At 41.0% G+C, this 20,630-nt stretch overlaps 1 protein-coding gene across 2 annotated transcripts in view; it reads left to right on the forward strand.

The window, feature by feature from the left end:
• The window catches only part of LOC126406623 (adhesion G protein-coupled receptor A3), a 240,138-nt gene that overhangs the window by 207,243 nt on the left and 12,265 nt on the right, over positions 1-20,630 (forward strand). For both annotated transcript variants that reach the window (XR_007571729.1, XM_050071035.1), the window contains exon 17: positions 10,579-10,724. Coding sequence is in view for 1 of the 2 variants with exons in the window: in XM_050071035.1 (XP_049926992.1) it covers positions 10,579-10,724 (146 nt within the window). In the remaining variant the exon portion in view is untranslated. The remainder of the gene's footprint in view (positions 1-10,578; positions 10,725-20,630) is intronic.

A 20,630-nucleotide genomic window follows, 5' to 3' on the forward strand; every position in this document is an offset into this window, starting at 1 on the left:
AACTTTGCACTTGAAAGGATGCCCGTTCAATTACGTTTTAACAGGTCTGACGCTACGGCTGTATTTAGGCCAACGGCTAACATGCTAACTATTATTTCTATGTCACTAGTGACTTGAAACAAATTTAGGACGATAGGAGACGGGTTGAAATAAACCGAAATTTCCCTTTAAGTCTCCAACCACACCTTCCTCACTCATGTTAGGGCAGTATGTTGAGGACACAGAAGAGACAGGCAGTTTTTGATGACTAACATCAAACACACACCTCTGAATTAGTTACTTGCCCCAAATCACATTAGCTTGGATACATTTGGTCCTAGTGCTGGATGAGTCATCAGAAATATTTGACTGTGTTTCAGATGGAGAAAAGAGAGGAAATTGATAAAGCAATACTCAGAAATGAGTTTTTGATATATATTTGCCACTCCAAGAGATAAGTGAGCAATTAACACTGGGACACAAATTAAAAATTGTAAGCTTTGTGTTTCTTGTGTTTCTCATAACACTGCAACAGCCAATCATTTTTGGAGGCAGTCAAAACAAAACTTTGTGATATCCTCACCTTTTATGTAGACGTGACAAATTATTACGGAGCAACATTATCATCCATCTGAGGTCATGTTTGGTCACTCTGATGAATTTAAGCCCATTGTTGACTCTCTTTTAGCTCTGTTTTTGGTCTCTACCAACTCCTGAGAGAAATATCTGACTCTTTAGTTGCGTAATGCTCCAATGCGTCCAACCAGCACAGCCTTAACTGTGTCTCTCTGTTTGGTGTTGAGCAGGTAATGAGTGTACAGTGGGTTTTCAGAGCTTTTTTGTTGAAAACAGCTGCATGCTTTGGCCAAAACCGACACTATGAGAGCTGAAAGAGTGAACCAAGACAGTAAAGTTGTGGGCCAAATAGCTGAACAGTTAACTGAGACTTGCTATATACAGCTCTGTAAGGCCAAGATTAAATTTACAATTGTCTGTAGGTTCTTTACTACAAGCAACCCCTTTCACCTTGACACATTATTTTTACATTATTTCATACATTTTTATTACAAAATATTGATTATGGCTGCTTTAATGCTGTATTGACCAGAAGTAGGGCATTAGAGAGGAGAGCTTTTGGGTTGTCATCCCTTTGGCTGTGCATTGTCATTATTTACCAGCTCTTTAATACATCTTGATTGCTTATTAGAACATGAGAAATCCATTTTATTGACCTACTAACATTAATAACTGAAATTAACGGCTAGTGGGATATAAAAGTAATACATTTTTCATTTTATAATAAGCCGTCAGAGACTTGCAGTTATAAATATTAGTAGGCCCTTGTTAAATTATTCTTCCAGTGCAATCGCAGTCGATTTGAGTCAGTTGTTGTTTTGGCCTGGATATTCTTCTTTTCAGGAGGTGAGTAGTTGTTGGTTTAAGTTCTGATAAATTTAAGATCTAGTTAATAGGACCATTTTAAAGGATTTTTCACAGCATGGCAACCCAAAGCACCTACAAGGAACTTTCATGTTGTGTTGATTTTGGCGCCCTCTATGGACAAAAGCGGAGGTCTTTCTCCACATAAATACTGCATTTTTTGCATTAGCACCCCTCCTCATGTCATTAAGGTCTTGATCTGGCTAGCACATGCATTTATTTAAGAAGCGAGTGAAATAAAGACGCAACATATTTTTGATATTTTTTTTCTTTTTCTAAAAACAGTTGTTTGCAGGATGCATAGCCATGACATAATGTACCTACAGTATTTGTTGCTATGGAAGATTAATTGTAATGTGACAATGGTGAAACAATGTAAACTTAGCTACATTCAGCTAACAGTTGCAAAAGTGTTAGCTAGCTTTGATTAAGCCATAAATGTAAATTCATATATTGATGTAATACCACATTTCGCAATGTATTTTATAAATAAGAGACATATTATGTACACGTTTAGGATAGAAGGAAGGGGGCCAATTCATGGGGTTTTAATCTCCTCAAACCCCACAATTCTTTCCATTTGGTGAATGAGTGACCAGGGTTGACTGTGTTGCCCATGCTCTATCACTGTTCCTTTTAAAAATTTTCTCCAATTATTCTTTGACGAAAAGTCTCCTGCTGCTTTTTAACTCGCTAACGTGCTCACTGCAAAGATTTGCCTGGGAAAATGTAGAAGTAGGCTCTTCCAGTCTTTGTGCTGTAAATCGATTTGTCTGATTTCATGGGGAATCAGACTTTATAGCAGGCATTAAGAATAAGTATATTGAAATAGCCAATCTTCTCTGTGATGGTCTCGTTTGCTTATGTAGACCATACAGAGGCATCAATATGGAACTGGGAGTGTTTCAAAACCAGTTAAAAACTCCTTGTAGCTGCTTTAAATGCTTACACTACTCTGGTCTAAGCATCAATACATTATTTATTAAATTAAAATAAATCCATTAGTTACAACTTATAACCCTTCATAAGGTGTGCCGTATTAGAAAATAAATGTTAGTGAAGTCTACCCATGTAGCACATCTCCTGCAGTTTGAGTGCAGGTGTTGTTGGCAAAGCCACGTAACTTAGTCGGCCCTGCTGTCGCTCTTTAACTTATTTAACATTCATTCATTTATCTAATTTTATCCCGCGGCCTTTGAATGTTTCTTGCTGCTCCTCCTTTACCCAATCACCGCTAACAGGACAACTCTCCGCAGATTTGGGCAGGAGCCCAGATTGTCTGCTGTTCCACTGGGATGGAGGCAGGCCCCACCAGACACAATTTGGGATAATTACAGGACTGCTTGAGGAGATGTGTGATCACACAAGGCACACGGACACATACACACACTGAAATGCACACACTCGTACACGCAGTACCTGCTGAGCTCTCTCCCCAATCATCCCACCTCCCCTCTATACACACATACATGCACCCCCCTTTCCCTCCTCCCAGGGGGACACATAAGTACATGCTCTCCCTCCGACAGAGGGAACTTCAAGGAGCTCTGAAACTAGCTCTGGCAGCTCTCGCAGCACTTCAAGCATGCACTCCCCACCCAGCCCTCCGCCCCTCACCCTCCTCCCTTACCATCCCCACCTGCATCCTATACTCATCTTCCTGCTCTCTATCTGTATGCCACTCTTCAGTCTTGCACTGCCTCCCCGCCCACTGTGGCACTGCCGCTATGCAGCATCCGATGTCTTTATGGCCTCAAAGTCAAAGTCATCTCTGATCTCTATTTCTATCTTTTCCTCCAACAAGGCTCGTTTTGTCATTGATTTGAGCAACGCCCCAGCTGTCACACTACATCTTCTGTTTGCTTGTATTAAGCACAACATACAGTATACCCTTGTTTTGCCTCGCCTCACCTCGTCTTACCTTAGACCATCAACATTTGGATTAGTTGATTGTTCAGTGAATGTGACCAGCGTTAAATAACCTATTAATTTAGCAAAGAGCTTGGCTAAGGATGTGACCTAGATCTGAGGTTACATCCAACTGTCAGCTTAAAGATGCTTTACAGAGGATTTCCTCATTAGTGTTCCAGTGTGAAATTAGTTGTGACGGCAACCGCTAGAAAAAAAAAAAAAAAAGCCCTACATATTACAGTATCTGCAGTGATTTGCCTTGTACTTCCATTGGGTCCAATTTGAGTGTTCCTGAGCTCATTCCCCCACATGTGAAATGCTTCCGGTAGACTGGTTACTTATGCATCTAAAACAGTGGGGAGCCGATATAATGAATATGCCCATAGAAGACAGCTTAGAGGGACCTTTGAATTGAGTGTGGTGTTAGCATATGCCCAAATTCATCTGACAGTGTTAACTTTAAAGGCAGTACGACACTACACCAAAGCCAAAAGGTGTCACTCTAAATACGCTCTAGAAGAACTGAGGTGTAAAGCTGAGCACAAAATGATGTCAGGAATGTCAGCTACATGTCAATAACTGAATATGGAGTGAGTTACTCAGTGTTTAAATGGCAGCATATTAGGTCCTGAGCAAACAATTGGTTTGCTTTGTTTTCCAGGCAATTAGATCTGCCCACAGCTCACCATCTGCGTTATCTGTGTTCCACTATAACTATCTGGTACTACTGCTTTTGTACCATTTTACACTGTTGGTAGTGGTTTTTTACTGGTGTACACTGTCTTACTGTTAAAGGGACAGTTCGCCCCATTTTTTAAAAAAAATACATATTTCCTTCGTACCTGTTGTGCTAGTTATCAATCTAGGGTGTTGGAGATATTTGCTGAGAGAGTCACCTTCTCTTGAATATAATGGAACTTGATGGCACTCGGCTTGTGGTGCTCAAAGCGGCATAAAAATATATGTGAAAAACTCAAATAGCAATGTCTCTTTCCAGAAACCATGACCTGGTTGCTCAAGATAATCCACAGACCTTGTTGTGAGCAGTTTCATGTAGTAACTGCTTTCTTTCTACCAAACTGCACCCGCTAACTGTGTCACTGCACAGAAGGAAGTGTGCATCTACTCATGGATGAGATGTTCCTGTTTGTTAAAGTGCGAGATGTAAACATTAACAAATTCCTCGGCTGAGCTGTAACCTTAGCAAGCTCAGTGGTGCTAGGTGAGCTAGCAGTAGATGCACGCTTCCTCCTGCGCGGAGATAAGGTTGGCTGGTTTAGTTTGGTAGAAATAAAATAGTTCCTACATGAAACTGCTCACAACAAGGTCTGTGGATTATCTTGGATAAGCGGGTCATGATTTATGGAAAGAGACAGTGCTGTTGAGGTTTTTTTCACACATATTTTTTGGTGTTTTGAGCACCACAAGCCAAGTGCCATCTAGTTCCATTATTTTGAAGGAAAGGCTAACATCTCTACAGCTGATATCTCCAACACTCGACTACTCACACATCAGTGTTGATAAGTACCACTAAAGGTATAAGGGAAAAATGTGTATTCTGGATTTTGGGGTGAACTGTCCCTTTATATGTTTCCAGGTGCTGGCATACTCTTTCACACAGTTGATAGACTTTTATTGATATTCTGTGCTGCTGTGTGAAGTCAGGTGTTACGTCATATTGCATCTTTCTTTTGATTAAATCATAGCACAACATCTCAAATTCCATATTCTCCTTTGTTGTGTATTTGATACATAAACATTGGATCCCAACTGACTGTATGTTGGAAATGATTAATTAATAAAAAGCACAATGTAAAATAGCATCAAAAATAGTCAAGAGTTAAGTGACACACATTGTAATAAGACCTCCTCATAACTCATTGTAAATTCACATTTCCTCCTCCCACTGAATCACCTTTTGTCTTGCTCCTTCTGTGTGTCGTAGTCATATATCTTTCTTATGTCTTAATGTGATAAGTAAGTTATAACATTGACTAAAAAATACTAGTGCACTGTGAGCCTAGAGTTCATCACCTGTTGTAGTGTGGTGTGTTTGTAGCACATTAAGTGCAGAAGGATGCACAGCCTGTTGTGGTGACTCCTCATTAATTTCACATTAAGTCATACTCTGTCTCTTCCAACTGAAGACATCAGGACTTGACTTGTATCAAACATGACATCTTTGTCTTTGTCTTGTCACATCAGTTGCTGTTTTACACAACTGACCGTGAAGGGGCACTTACTTAAAAGCACTGCAGAGCTAACAAGCTAACTGCAGCTAAGAAGGTGACTGTATATTGTCCTATAGCATGTGTGTTGAATTTAAAGCTGTGTATTGATACTGCAGAGACACACATTTGTTTTAATGTCCTCGCGTTTATGCAACCTACACAATTACTTTTCAGCTGTCACGATTTTACGAGTCTAAATCAAACTACTTTTTTCAGTGGTGTGCAGTTTGATTAATTCATGCATCATTGACACCCATCCTACGTGATGTAAGAGGCAGTTTGAGGTGACAGAAGCTGTGGCTTTTTAACAGGGACACATTGATCAGGTTTTCTGGGGCCGTTTCCAGCTTCCTGTTGTGTTAACTGTGTGATCATTGTGCTGCTCACTGAACCGATGACTGACTGCTATATGTATTTTCCCAGATTTTCTACTAACAAAGGGACATCAGGTGAAAGCACACAGCAAGTGTGAATAGTAAAATATCAAAATGGGACTGAGCTTGGCAGGCTGTCCTAATCAACCTGCGCTGATTGATTATAGGTGTTATCTAAACATACGAACCCATTTAATCCAAAACCTTTCTCAGGTGCAAAATTATATTAATTTGGCAATCTCATTAGAGAGTTTCTATTATTTTTCACAAACTGAATGGAAAAACAGTGAAAACGAGTGTGACCAAACATGAAACATAAAAAAACATTTAACAAAAAAAAAGAAAGAAAACATGAGCAATGTGGTAGTTTTTTTTGGTGACACTGGTGTCTGAGTGGCATTGTGTGTCACTCATTTGGCAGGCTGCTGTTCTTGTTGGATGTACCATTTTCTGTCCTGGTAGGCGACCTGATTTTGGGTTTGGCATCATTATTTGATTGCTCACCAGTCTGAGATCAGTGGATGTGCTCATCATGGGATTTTCTAGTCAAGTTGTATTGATTGTCTCATGCAGGGTTGGGCCAGTGTAATAATTTTCAAAGCGGTTTCATATTAAATCAAACACCAGAACAGTGTACCTAATTTTACCAGGTGTCGCACTTGAATCAGCAGCCGCTCCCGAGTTGAACATAATGACACTGTGTCCCATCAGAAAATGAGCGTTTGACTATCATGCTGCATTGCAAAAATCAGAGCTCTGTGTTTGCTGGAAAACATTAAATCATGTAAACCACCCAAGTAGCTATCAGCTGTGTGCTCCAGATCAGACTGAAGACGGAACCACTTAAAAGATTGCTGAGTAGCCTACTTGCTAACTTCCCACATTTGTAGCATTTAAAGAGAAAACAAATGTTTACATTGTGATATTTACTGAAAATGACATACATTTTAGCCAGAAGGAAGTAGCCTAGCTTGCTCCTTAGCGATCTCTCTACAGCCTTCTGCCACCTTATAGGTTTTTGTAGTGAAATCAGAAGGAATCTTATAGCCTACATAACTCCTCAATTCATCTTCATGAATCAGCTCATCCATTGCAGCGCTTTCAAATTTAGAGACAGGAAATGAGACAGGTTCATTCATTCATTTTCCATAACCGCTGGATCGCGGGGGTCTGGAGCCTATCTCAACTGACATTGGGCGAGAGGCAGGGTACACTCTGGACAGGTCGCCAGACTATTGCAGGGCTGATACATAGAGACGGACAACCATTCACGCTCTCATTCACACCTATGGACAATTAACCTGCATGTCTTTGGACTGTGGGAGGAAGCCTGAGTACCCAGAGATAACCCATGCTGACACAGGGAGATCATTCAAACTCCGCACAGAGGGGCTTCCCCACACTTGGTTTGAACCTCTCACCCTGGGTTTTAACCAGTAACCCTCTTGCTGTGAGGCAACAATGCTAACCACTACACCACCGTGCTGCCAGCGAGCTCTCTCCAGCCTTCTGCCACCCTATATAGGTTTTGTAGTGAAATTAGAAGGAATCATATACATAACTCCTCAATTCAACTTCATAAGTCAGCCATTGCTCATCCATTGCAGCGCTTTCAAATTGAGACTGGAAATGAGACAGGTGTCCAGCAAAATCTTAGCTCAAAACGACAGTGCTACATCACCTGCAGCCAGTTAGGACACCTTTTTTTTTTTTGGAAGAAAAAGGTAGCAGGAGCGCTACTGGTGTCCCTCAAACCAGCGGCGCTCATGGAAGGGTATGCTTCAAAAAAAGAGAGGAAGACTTACTGGATGTAGAGACATGCAGGTGTCACTGTGTGTCACTACACCCTGAGGAAGGCGCAAGCCAATACATCCTCTTTCGTTGGCTTTAAATCCAAAATGTTGCCATATTGGGGAAGTTTTACTTTTCTTGAGAGACTAACTCTGCCATGTTTCATAATCACCCCAAAAATAACATGAACTTTCCAGTAAACAAACACAACATGCGCAGCATTCATCCCCCTCACACCTCCAATGAAATTTGATCTCCCCTATGTTGCCAATGCTCGGCTCTGCAGTAAATTGTGCACAGCGTGTCAGACACTAGTGGCTCCATTAGTCCATTTATAAAGATATAAACATAATCTTATGTTAATCACATTATCATACTGCTCATTACTAATGAAAGACAAGCTGGGTTTATCACCACGACACCGTCAGCACAGGCTACTGATGTGGGTTACTTTTTAATTTGTCAGAACATGTCATAATGACAAATGTCAGTTCAGCTGGTATGCATAAACCAAATCAGTTTTAAGCTTATATGCCTGACCAGACCGGCAAAACCAGAAATCATCCCAACTCTGTCATATATTTATTCTTCGAGCATGAGCAATCTAACAGCCCTGTAGCCCTGTTGTATGGAGACGAATATGCTCACTATGCTGGGCAGACATGCCAAGTCAAACCAAGTCAAGCCAAGCCAGGACATGTGTATGGAAAAGGGCTACTATAGTCTGAAAATTGTGATTAAATGTTTTAATCGCATAATGGTACTGTATTTGCTTGACAACCAAGCGGCAACCTCTGAGGGTGACAAATGAAGCCAATGTGGAAGTGCCAGATACTGCAGTTCACTGAACGGCTCCGAAACAGAGTCAGTTCCCATTGACTCCCATGGTAAAATGCCTAACTTTACAGCAGAAATAAACATGTTTACAGCCTGGTACAAAAAACAGTTTTGGGCTCTTAGGCTAATTGCAACATCCAGCACAACTGTACAGGCAGTAATTTACAACTCCCATGTTTAAGTTTTCTCAATGCCCAAAGCTCTGCATGTTTAAGGGAGGGGCCACTTGAGTACAATCTGCAAGGGCTCACCACAGTTTGTGAGTCAGATCCGACCCTAGCTCCTCCATGGCTCCAACTTCTCTCCAAACATGTTGACCAAACTCAAGGCTTCAAAACAGCAGTCCATAAACCAATGGGTGACGTACATCCATTATTCATACAGTCTATGTTGACAACAAATGTCCAGGCTGCAGTTATGTAATCTGTATTAGATATTTTGAGAAACAGTCAGATGGACAACACAGCTGTTGTGTTTTATCTATTCTGACTAATGCATTTTGACTTCCTACATTACAGGGGATTTTTTTGTTTTTGTTTTGTTTATTCTCCTTTACCAGGAGAAGTTGCCCCTTACCAGGAAGTTCAAACTTAGGGCCTGTGTCCACATAGCATTTGTTTTTTCTGGGTGCCAGCATCTTTTTGCAATTGTTCCCAAAGTGGAGAGAGAGTATGCAGCCGCATGTGTCATCACTGCAGCTCCTTTAGCTACCGTCTCTCCTAAGGTGTATGATATGTCCATCACAACAAAGACAGAAAAGCCCATTTGTGTGAGCAGATCAGCCAGACAGTTAATGCTGCTGGTGAGTGTTGTGTTTTTATCACCATACACATTGTAAGGTTGTTGTTAATGTAGCATCACGTTAGCGACCTAGCTAATGTTAATGTCACTGTATTGTTTTCACAGACACTAAACCTGTGCAGAGCATTTGAGAGTGCCTCTTTTATGAAGCCCTGGGAAGAAGTGCTCCCGAGTGCCTCTGCCACTGCTTTTCAGCTGAGGGAAAGAGCTATGTGGACACAGGCCCTTAATCAGCCAATTCTGATCAATGTGTACCCCTACCTGTACCATCTCTGTTCATTTGAGAACCCCTGCTCTCCCCTCATTTCCATATTACAAACATACTTCCTTTCTATCTGTTCTCGGCACTAATGAAGCTCTGAAGTGTGCGAAACTCCGCAGCAGTGATTGACTTACCACCCGCTCTTTGCTCTCTCAACCAGCTCAAGGACACTTCCAATTAGCATCTGGACTGTGCTCCACTAGCTCCAGTCCCTAGGCCTACAAGGCTAGAGAGAAGCCATTTGATTGGGTGTCTCAGGTTGCTCACCTCATGAACAGACTGACTGGGTGGAGAGAAGACTCAGCGCATTTTAATTTTCTCCTTTCTCTCTCTCTCTCTCTCTCTTTCTCTTTTTTCTGTAACTCTCCTCTCTCTCTGCTCTTTCTATGAGCCGGCAAAGCCTTTAAACAAAGTTAGATCAGTTCCCCCATTCAAACATAATTCATGAATATTAAAACGAGGAAGAGCAAAGATATGTATACAGTGCATTTTGGAAAACAATCACGCGCTGATAGTTGTCAACGTGACTATCATTTATATTCATATTTGTTATTCGCAGTGCACACCTCGTGTCCTCTAACTCAACTGATAAGGAGCTGCTCAGTATCCACCGGTATAACCTCACCATAATGCGCTTATCCCAAACAACCTTGATGATTCAATAGCACTTTTTTGAACCTGTCTTTCCATTCTTGTATTATTGTCTTTTAGTGAAGGATGAGACAAAGCAGGCAGGTCTTGAAGGAAAACGTCTATGGAGACACCCTTGGAGTGACATTGATGATGAGCTTGAGAGAGGAGTGACAGCTCTTCCCGAACATCTTTGCTTTGAGTTACAGGAACATAATCAAGCCTGACTGTTTTCAGAGAGACATACTGTACAGTGTATAGAAGCAAAAGTTCAGAAAAGTCAAATAAACAACTTCATGTACCTTCTTTCACCCTGTATCAGGTCGGGGTTGTGCTGCACTACTCGTCTCTGTCGACCATGCTGTGGCTCGGGGTGACGGCCAGGAACATTTACAAACAGGTGACCAAGAAGCCTCCGCAGAGCCAAGATGGTGACCCGCCGCCGCCCCCTAAACAGCCCTTGTTGAGGTAAGCACAAAAATCCTTGCAACCCTCCTCAACCCTGACTGCCTCAAGATAGAAAAGCACATAAACAGCTATGTATGTGGGCACATGTGTTTTGTATTTGTGTATGCGTGTGTGTAGCTGGTATTTTTGATCCTACTTGCACTCTTATTGCTGTTTGCTGTGTGTGTATCTTCAGAGGCCAGGGACTGGTTCACTGCACAATTATTTGCTTCCTTATTTCATATTTTCTAGTCAGTACATGACCTGACTGAGACTGTGAGATGTAAGTAGAAGTCTTACACAATCGCAGGCTATTTCTGTACCAACTTGTAATTATGATTTTAAGCTGTGGAGGAAACTGTATTCAGATTCTTGATTAAAGTAAAAGTACCAACACAGCAATGTAAATATACTTCAATAGAGGACAACCCTTGTAACTAATATATTACCAGGTTGTTAATGCATCAGTGTGTAGGTAGCATTTTACTGTTACAGCTGCTTCAGGTTTTAATTTCTTTATATACAGTTAGTGAGGTAGTGTCGTGCAGTGGTTCCCAAACAAGTGGTCAGGCCAAGTGGGCTGAAAATCGAAACCAACGCTCAAGTGCAAAAAACTGCAGTTCCTCTAATGACCACTTGAGGCAAGATAATCCCCATAGCCACCCCACAGACTGTAAATCAAGTCCAGTCCACAGCTCCACCTTCTCATCCAAATGTGGTCATTTCTGGCTCCAAAATACCAAGATGGCGATGGCCGAAATGCCGAACTAGGGCCTTCAAAACTGCAGTCCACAAACCACTTACATTTTTGATAGGTTATAGTAGCTATGTCCATTATTTTATACAGCCTATGGGTCAGGCCTCCTCCAAAGGTACATCTTGGGGGTCACAAAATGTTTAATGTGAAAAGAAAAAAGAAGAAAAAAGTCATGCTGCACAAATTTGTCTTAATTTTCTTTGGACTTCGGACTGATTCTTTGCTTCTTGTTTGGGGGCTCAATATACTGGAGTGTTTAAGCTTTTCAGTCCGTCAAACAAATGCAGTTAAAGGGGTAGTGCACCCAAAAATGAAAATTCACCCATTATCTAGTCACCCATATGCCAATGGAGGCTCAGGTGAAGTTTTAGAGTCCTCACAACACTTGTGGAGATCCAACGGGAGAGGGGGTAGCAACACAACTCCACCTAATGGAGGCTTAAGGCACCCCAGATTCAAACGTCCAACTCCACCTAATGGAGGCTTAAGGCACCCCAGATTCAAACGTCCAAAAACACATAATTGAAGCCACGAAGTATCTCCATACTGCTCGTCCGTAGTGATCCAAGTGTCCTGAAGCCCCGACATAAAACATTGTTTGGAAAAACGTCATTTGAACTCTGTTTTTAGCCTCATTGTAGCCTTGGTGTTTTCAATTATGTGTTTTTGGACGTTTGAATCTGGGGTGCCTTAAGCCTCCATTAGGTGGAGTTGTGTTGCTACCCCCTCTCCCCTTGGATCTCCACAAGTGTTGTGAGGACTCGAAAACTTCACCTGAGCCTCCATCGGCATATGGGTGAGAAGATAATGGCTGAATTTTAATTTTTGGGTGCACTATCCCTTTAAAGGGAACAATCACACTACGGTGGTACTGCTAACATGTGACAAGTGGCCTTTACTAAGCATAGGGGTTATTTGTACGGGGTCACAAGCCAAAAAGACTAGAGCTTCTTGTTTGATATTTTATGATTAGTGTATATTTTACAAGCTTATCTCTTTTTTTAACATAAAACCCTTACCTGATAATTAACTGTAGCTGTCAAATGAATGTAATGTAAATGTAATGTATTTACTTTCCACCACAGATTCTTTTACAAATCTCAGTGTGAATGTGGTTTAAGTTAAGTGTATTTACTCATTTGTGTGTTTGTCATGTAATTGTCCTCCTCTCGTCTGTGTGTGCAGAGGTGTGTGTAACGACTATGTATTTGAGCATGTGCATATTTGCATTTTTCTTGATTTATGCTAGTTTATGCATTTTTTTTCAGGTGTTTGCTGGCTCATGTTTCCTTCAGACAGCAACAATAGCTGTACACAGATGAGTTATTGCATCGTTTATCTGCAGAGACATCCACAGCTAGTTTGCATTTTTTCAAGCCTCTGGCTTTGTTCACTCTGCAGTGACATAGCTGTCAGGTCTTCCTATTTATACCGTTTTGGTTCTCCTTGTGGACTTCTTCAACATTTGCTCATGTTAAGAAATTGCATTTTTAATCTGAGTCGCTGTCAGCCACAAGGAAAGATGTTTAGCTTTTAAATGGTGATGGTAAGTGAAAATTAGCCTGTTAAATGGCAGAGATTAGAGGAGCCAAGTGAATTCCTTCCAATCAGTCAAATTTATGGTCTGAGGTCTATTTAGCTCAGACTCACCTGTTACAGGTGATATTGGAGCTGCAAACTGCTGCTTAGCAACAATAACCCTGACAGAGGATTTGTAGAACACTGACGAGCATGTGTATAACATTTCTGATCAGTCAGTTAATATAAATTAGTATTAATGTCATTCATCAGTAGCACTCAGCAGAGCTTTTCTTGTCTTCCATGCTGTGCTTGTCTGCTCATCCAACTATTTTAGGATTCTCATGAAGTTCAAAGAAAGTTTAACTGAAGCTATTTAAATAAAGCAGCGGTTAGGTTAGAGGGAACTATATTGGCAGCTGTTTTAATCTCATTACCTTAAGCATGGCCATCACCATTATCTGGTGGTCCTTCCCAGTAATTCACAGCCAGGTGTACTTGTATTAATTGTAAGAAAACAGAAATTATGATATGATTAAAAAAGCATGTGGAAAAAAATGACTATCCAAATTGAATTACAATTTTGTGTGCTACAGATCTTCCTGATTCATGAATACTTCATATGTCATGAGAGAAATTGGATTTAGACATAAAGGTTTCCTTATAGAAAATACAAAGCGCAGAAACAGGCATAAACTGCATAGCACAGACCAGTGCAAACATATATGTGCAGCACAGCCCCTCATTTCACACTGTTCTTATATTCTGAGGATAGATGATTGCCTGATAGAGAGATGAAAGAGTTTTTATAATTATTCAGGTATCTGCTATATGTAATTCAGACCCTTAAGTGTCTACCTGATGGGAGAAGTCTGTTCTAAATACTGGACATGACATTAACTTAACTGATATTGGGGCTGGGTAATATGACCAGTATGTATGATATATCAATATATTTTCTAGCAAGATCTAGATTTAGACAATGCCGTTTATATCAATATAGGGTCAAGTTGTGTTACATAATGCCATTCTGCTGAAAAGCCATGCCAGTGTGCATCTCCTCTCTCCTCTCCGCACAGCTCCGCCCCCCTCACTCACTCACAAGTTCTCCAGCAACACAAGAGACTCCAGAGACACAAAGCTGCTACTCTGTTAAATCTGTCTGTTAATTAGGCTGCAGTGTGACATCTGTCTATATGTTGCACATGCTACGCTAAACAGTCTGTGAGATGAATGCAATGAACGCCGTAGCACACGTGCAACCCAGCTCTGTGCTGCGTGTGTGGGAGACAGAGATGCCTGATTGTGTCGTGAGCATTTGTTGGCTAGTTTGTGTGTGAGGTGGATCATAGCGCATCGCTGTTCCCCCAGTCTGTGACATTGAGACAGTGCCTGGATGCGTGCGACAGATGTGTTTTAAAAATGCAGTGACAATTCATATATATTTCATAAGATGTATGTAATGAGGACAAAACAACAACTGGAAAACAACTTTTTAACTCCCCACATGAAGATTATAAATTGTTCAAACTACAATGGATTTAGGCTGACTTGACACTTCTACACTCATGTTATAGTTTTGTGTCCTGTGCTGCAAACCTTTAAACCTCTGTAGCTCCAGTGCTGTGTGCAAAAAGTTAACGTACAGCCCTGCTATTTATTTTATATCATTTTTCATTTACATGTTGTGCAGCTGTATATTTTCAAACAGGGAAAAAAAAGTCCTGTGTCTGCACTTAATTTTGATCACAGTGTTTTATATTTAAGTGCTTGTGACATCTAAAATGTATCTTTGACTTGCAACTTAACAGCCCATTTTGTAGAAAATACCAAGATATATATTATGTATCACCATTCAGCCTGGAAAAACCAAGATTGGAATTTGTGTCCATATCGCCCAGTCCTACCTGATGTATTACCCAACCAAGCTGAGATTTCATGAAGTTTCTGGATCCTAGTGCATACAGAATTCACATGAACATTGCATGACAGATTACAGTCAATATGTGCACCCAAATATTAGTAAGAATGAACCTGTGTAATACAGTTGGAACGGACCAATAGTGGAGAATGATGTCCTGGATCCAGGACACCTATTTAATATTGGGGCAACCATTTTCTATTGACACCTTCTGCGACCCAACCCTCGGTAGGGTTCCAGGAGGAAAATTTAATAGCTAAACTCACTGTTTTGGAGCATTTTGAAACCAAAATCTTATAGGGCTTCTCAAAGTTTTGATGACTGAGTGCCAGTGCCAGGATGCCAGCATATGATTAAGGGCCGCTAAGGGAAATTGTACACTCTGACTTCTTCTGACTTTTTATGACATACTATACTATGACTTTTTTAAGACCCTTTTTATGACATTTTTTATGACTTATTAACACATCACAAAAACTATAACAATTGGCAGGGATATAATCCACGCAACACTCATATTCCACTTTTTATGACATTAGAGAGTAATGAAATAGAGGCTCAATTGATGCAGACACCTCAATTGATGTACTTGAACCAGCTGAGCAACTGCTTCTGCTGGGGCCCTACAGCAACACCACTTGCACAAACCCCATAGACCTGCAGTAGGAAAGTTTGCTTTCCCTGGTGGGCAGTGCTTCCCTTTGGTTTGACTGTTTTCAACATGGTGGCCAGGTCACAAACGTTCTCATTTTACAGCTAAACAGCACTAAAATATGTTTTACAAATAGGCAATGCAGTTACAGAATATTGATTCATGTTTGATCAGTGCTGCCTAGTTTGAAAGTTTGACCGCAGATCATGAGCAGTGACTGACATGATTGGCAGCTGCTCTCTCTGGTAATGGCCTGTGATTGGCCAAAGTCTCCCATCACAGGATAGATTTTCTCAGGTCTGAAAACAGAGCCGAACAGAGGTGCAGAAGTCAAGATTTTTCTCAGACCACGTGAATTCGAAGTTTAATATGGGATTTTTGACACCAAAACTAAAACGCCTTCCGGAGCTTTCAGTAAATCGATTGTCACAATAACCAGTAGGCTACCAACTATGATAGGCTGACAATGCGTTACACACTTTTGCCAACCAGAGTCAGAGGAACACCGTAAGGAGAAGAGATTGCATGAAAATTTGTTGGCCAGTGCTGGCCCGTGGCATAGGCAGTATAGGCAAATGCTAAGGGCACCGTCATCCATAGGGGGCGCCACAAATGGGGAAGGAAAAATAATCAAAATGTTTAACTTTTACTATCTTTTACTAACACTATTACAGCTATTATTTTGAAATATTACATAAGGCCACAACAACATACATAGCAAAGCCTACTGAATAATAGAGAGACCTGACGTCACATGATCCTCGCATCAAAACGACGGGGGGGGGGGGGGGGTTGCCTAGGGCATCAAATGTGCTAGGGCCGCCACTGTAGTTGGCAAGTGAACAGAGAATTCGAAATAGTTAGCTAAAACTAATGGATAAACAGCTGAAATACTAGCTAAATAAAAGGGTTAAACTGTTTAAAGTTACACCACAACATGGTGAAATAGTTTGCTAAAAGTAATGGGTGAACAGTTGAAAAACAGATAGCTAACATGACAGGTGGTGTTGAGTTGCTCATCTGATAGGGCTGTGGGGATACATCAGATAAAATGAGGTTAGAAACCACTGCTCCAGCCTGACAATGATTTATATTTTTTTGTAGTTTTAAAACATTTTGAAGGCTCAGATTCTGCAGTTTTCCCACAGGTATAGATACACATTCTTGCAGGCATTTGTTGGAGGAAAATGTCTGGAATAGTTGAACTGGGTGTGCAGTAAATGTTTTGGCTCAGTTATTCTGTTTGAGGCTTCTTACTACCCTGTAAGGCAAAAAGAATGGAGGGCAGATGAATGTCAGGAAGAGGAGGAGGAGGAAGGAGGAAGATGCGAATGACTTAAACCAACCTGTTACTATGGCATCACCCCTACACTATAACTAATTACCTCAATCACCCAGGAGGCTGCTGAGCCAGGAGCTTTATCACAAATCTAAATGCATTTAGCCTTTTGACCCATTAAATTCCTATTCGCTCAGACGCACACATCAGATTGAATTTCTGCTTTTTGTGATTTTTTTTTTTTTCCAACTCATTCTCCACTTCATTCGTTTTCTGCTTACTCGCGACATTTGGCATGTTTAAGAGGATCAGCTTTTGGACACATACGGTGCTCTTCCTCTGCGGTGAGAAGGTGCTGTGTGAGCTCTTCTGCGCATTGCAACTGTGCCGCAGAGCTGAACTCCAGAAGCTTCAACGAGAAATCCTTTTAAGGGAAGGTTTGAGAGCGGCGATATGGAGGCAAACAGAGGGTGCACCGTAACAAATGCCTGTTTGTCGTTTAATCTTGTATTCACTTTTAGAGTGCCATTTCCTTAAAGCTGCTGGAAAAATCAAGTGGCCATTTCCATTGCCTGAATTTTCTTGAAATGTATTAAATATATTGAAGAATACATGGTGAATGACCCCACACAAGAAAATGATTTGAACATGTGGAGTTGCACTGGATATGAACCCACTTGACTATTTGCTTTCAGATTTGCTTTCTACGGGCTGTTACAGAGTATTATTGGAACACATGTAGCACTCACATGAATATTTATCAACCATAACACAAGCAAAGTTTGTACTGAACCCCCTGGTGGCCATAGCGAAAAGTGCATGTAGGAATTTAAATATTATCTATATTTTTTACAATGCAATCCCTTGCAGGGATACAGGGATGTGGACAACTGTTTTAATTTATTAACATACAAAATATACAATTAACAAGTAACAATTACATTGCTGGGATGATTTCAATGTACACGTCCTCCACACAGTCAGAAACACAGCCTCTGATGGTGGACAGACTCAACCCAAGGCATCATGGACAGCTAGCAGAGGGCTAACAACAACAGCTGCTTTCAGCACACAAAAAATGGATAAACAACCACAAAAGACATTCATTGTCAGATTTGTCATTATGAATTTATTTTACAAAGTCTTAAAAAAGAGACTTTAAGGCTGGATTACAAAGCTTCTAAAGGCATACGATCGCAACTGAGCCCTCATTGGAATGATACATGGACTGTACAAGAAGATGGATGACACATTTACACTTACCCCCACTGGACAAAAATTAAGCGATGAACGAACCATCTTGCGCTGGTGACGTTATTTGGAACCAGATTTTGCACAGTAGTGATCTCCACAGTATTGAGTACGTGCCCAAAAACCCGCCAGATCAAACCTAAGCAGCACCATCACAAGCATTTGGCACACATAGCTGTCAATCATGATGTCAAGCCCCCTTTTTATAGCATCAAATAACTAATGAAAAACAAATTTATCAGAGAAATGAACAATTGAACATACAGCAGTTTGATAAGAACTGCCTAAAATGACAGAAACTGTACGTTGAATTTTTTGTTTGATCTATGTCCCATCCACCAAAATGGAGGGGGTTGGCTCTGACCTATACTGCAGCCAACCACCAGGGGGCAATCAAGATGTCTTTGCTTCCCTATTGGGGAGCTGTCATGTCCAACTTTTTTATACAGTCTGTGGGATGCAACATCAGCAAACGTTAGCTTATGGGCAAAAAAAAACTGTAAGTCTAGTGTGCAGCATTCCAGAGATACTAATGTTACATATAGAGCTTTTCAAACTTGACATCATTAACATTGTAAATGGGTTCAAGTGTATTTCTTGTTGGAATGTTTGTGAATGCAGTCAGTAGCTGACAGGACGTAAAGGCATTCCACTTGCCCAAACACAGAGTTTTCTTGCCCCAGACAAGCGCTAATGTCGAGCCCTGATGCTAATAAGTGGAATCTGTATCTATTTTTGTTTGTACAAGTTCGGTTTCTACGGTAATTCCTGCAATATTTCATCACTCATTGGGCATATTAGTCGGGATATAACACTGCACCTGCTGGTGTCCTGGTTGTTCATTTTCATTTAAGCGAAGCCTCTGTTGAACACATAAAGTTTCCTCAAGATTTTTTTTTTGAACCTCCAACCTTAAAGTTCAAACTGCACTAGTACCCATATACCTCAAACTAATATCTATAAAAATCTATAAATGAGCAGTATCATATGTCTGACATTATTAAAATCTGCTCAATAATGTATTCCTGAGGAGTCACTGAAAGTCACTGAGGATAAGGACCCCACCAGATAAAGATCCCCTCACCCTATAAGCAGCACTTTCCTTGCAAAGCAAATCCTCAGACACCTGCGTGATTGGGGGCTTTAATATGGAACGTTCTCGAGGCTCTCCCATCATGCACCGCTTGTGAATGAGATAATTTGTCTGGGGGCAGGCGGAGGGATCGTGTGGCGCGGCAGTCGAGTTGATCCACAGTGATTGACTGTAATGCTCCCCGTCAGACAGGCTCATGCAATGAGACTTAGCAGCTGGAGACAAATCAATTTCTCCTCTGAGCATCTCCCCCCCACCACCTCCCTACAACCGACCTCCTCGTCTACCTCTTTGCCTGTCCCTTCTCTCCTGACAGCATCTGATGGCATATCCAGCAGACCATCACACTGACCCTCTGTCAGAAATCTGCTACGCTGTGTTGGACCACACACGTCAAATGCCTCTGTTCATGCCATTAACTGACAGTCATCTGCTGTGATGGGTGCAGATGATTCCTCTAAAGCAACACTTCACTTTGAAAGAACATTTTCCCTTCTAGTATAGAATCCCCAACATCTGCTGAATGTCACCATCAGCATTTCTCTCCAGCTGTCAATACTAAGAAGTCCAAACAGGCAATTTCAGTTCTTAAAAGCCCATTCTGAGACACAGAATAAAGTAATATCACATAGATCTGCTTTTCTTAGTTTTTCAAAGGGAAATGGCGAGTACCAGTGACTAGTGATGCATGAACTATGAAATAAGTGCATTAAAAAATGAAATGGTCCAGTGAGGTTTAATATCTCTCTTAAAATCACAAAATGGCCCAACACCTCTGGAAAGAACATTAAATTAATATAGTAGACTGTTTCATGTTGCACTTTTAGGCAATAGTTTGATGTTTTCAGAAATACGTTTTATTTGTTTCTTGCTGAGTCCGACGAGAGACTGGTGCCACTCTCATATCTGTCTATTAAATATAAGGCTACTGCTAGCATCCGATTAGCTTAGCTTAGCTGAACTTCTGGATGGGTAAGGATTGCCTCTGGGGCTTCAAATGTTTTCTCAAAAGCCCTGAATCTTTTAGGGCTCTAGATATGATTTGTGTTTTAAGCCATTGAGCTCTTTAACAGAAATGGTTTGTATCCTTTGTTCTCTTAAAATTGGGTTGCGTTGTTGATGTGCTAACTGGCTAACTAGCATCTTGAATCAGTCCTGCCATCCTTCCCGTTTCTCTTTTTTACTGACTAATACAGATTAACACCGCCTGCTGGCATGGAGAGTTACTTCTTCTCATATGTGCAGAACAAAGGTGATAGTTGGCTGTCTTTGTGGTGTGCTCAGATGCAACTTTGTGGCCAAGACACAGGCAACAACAGTCAGCCTTTGAAGCCACTACTTTTCTAATGTCAGTTTAGTGTGCCTGGGCCTTTAGGTTTTTAAAATGCCTTCAATTTTGTGTCATTCAGATAATAATAAATGCCCATGTTCCTCATCCTATGCTATTCCCTAAAGA

This window comes from Epinephelus moara, chromosome 19, assembly GCF_006386435.1.
Source record: "Epinephelus moara isolate mb chromosome 19, YSFRI_EMoa_1.0, whole genome shotgun sequence".
Taxonomy (NCBI): Eukaryota; Metazoa; Chordata; class Actinopteri; order Perciformes; family Serranidae; genus Epinephelus; species Epinephelus moara.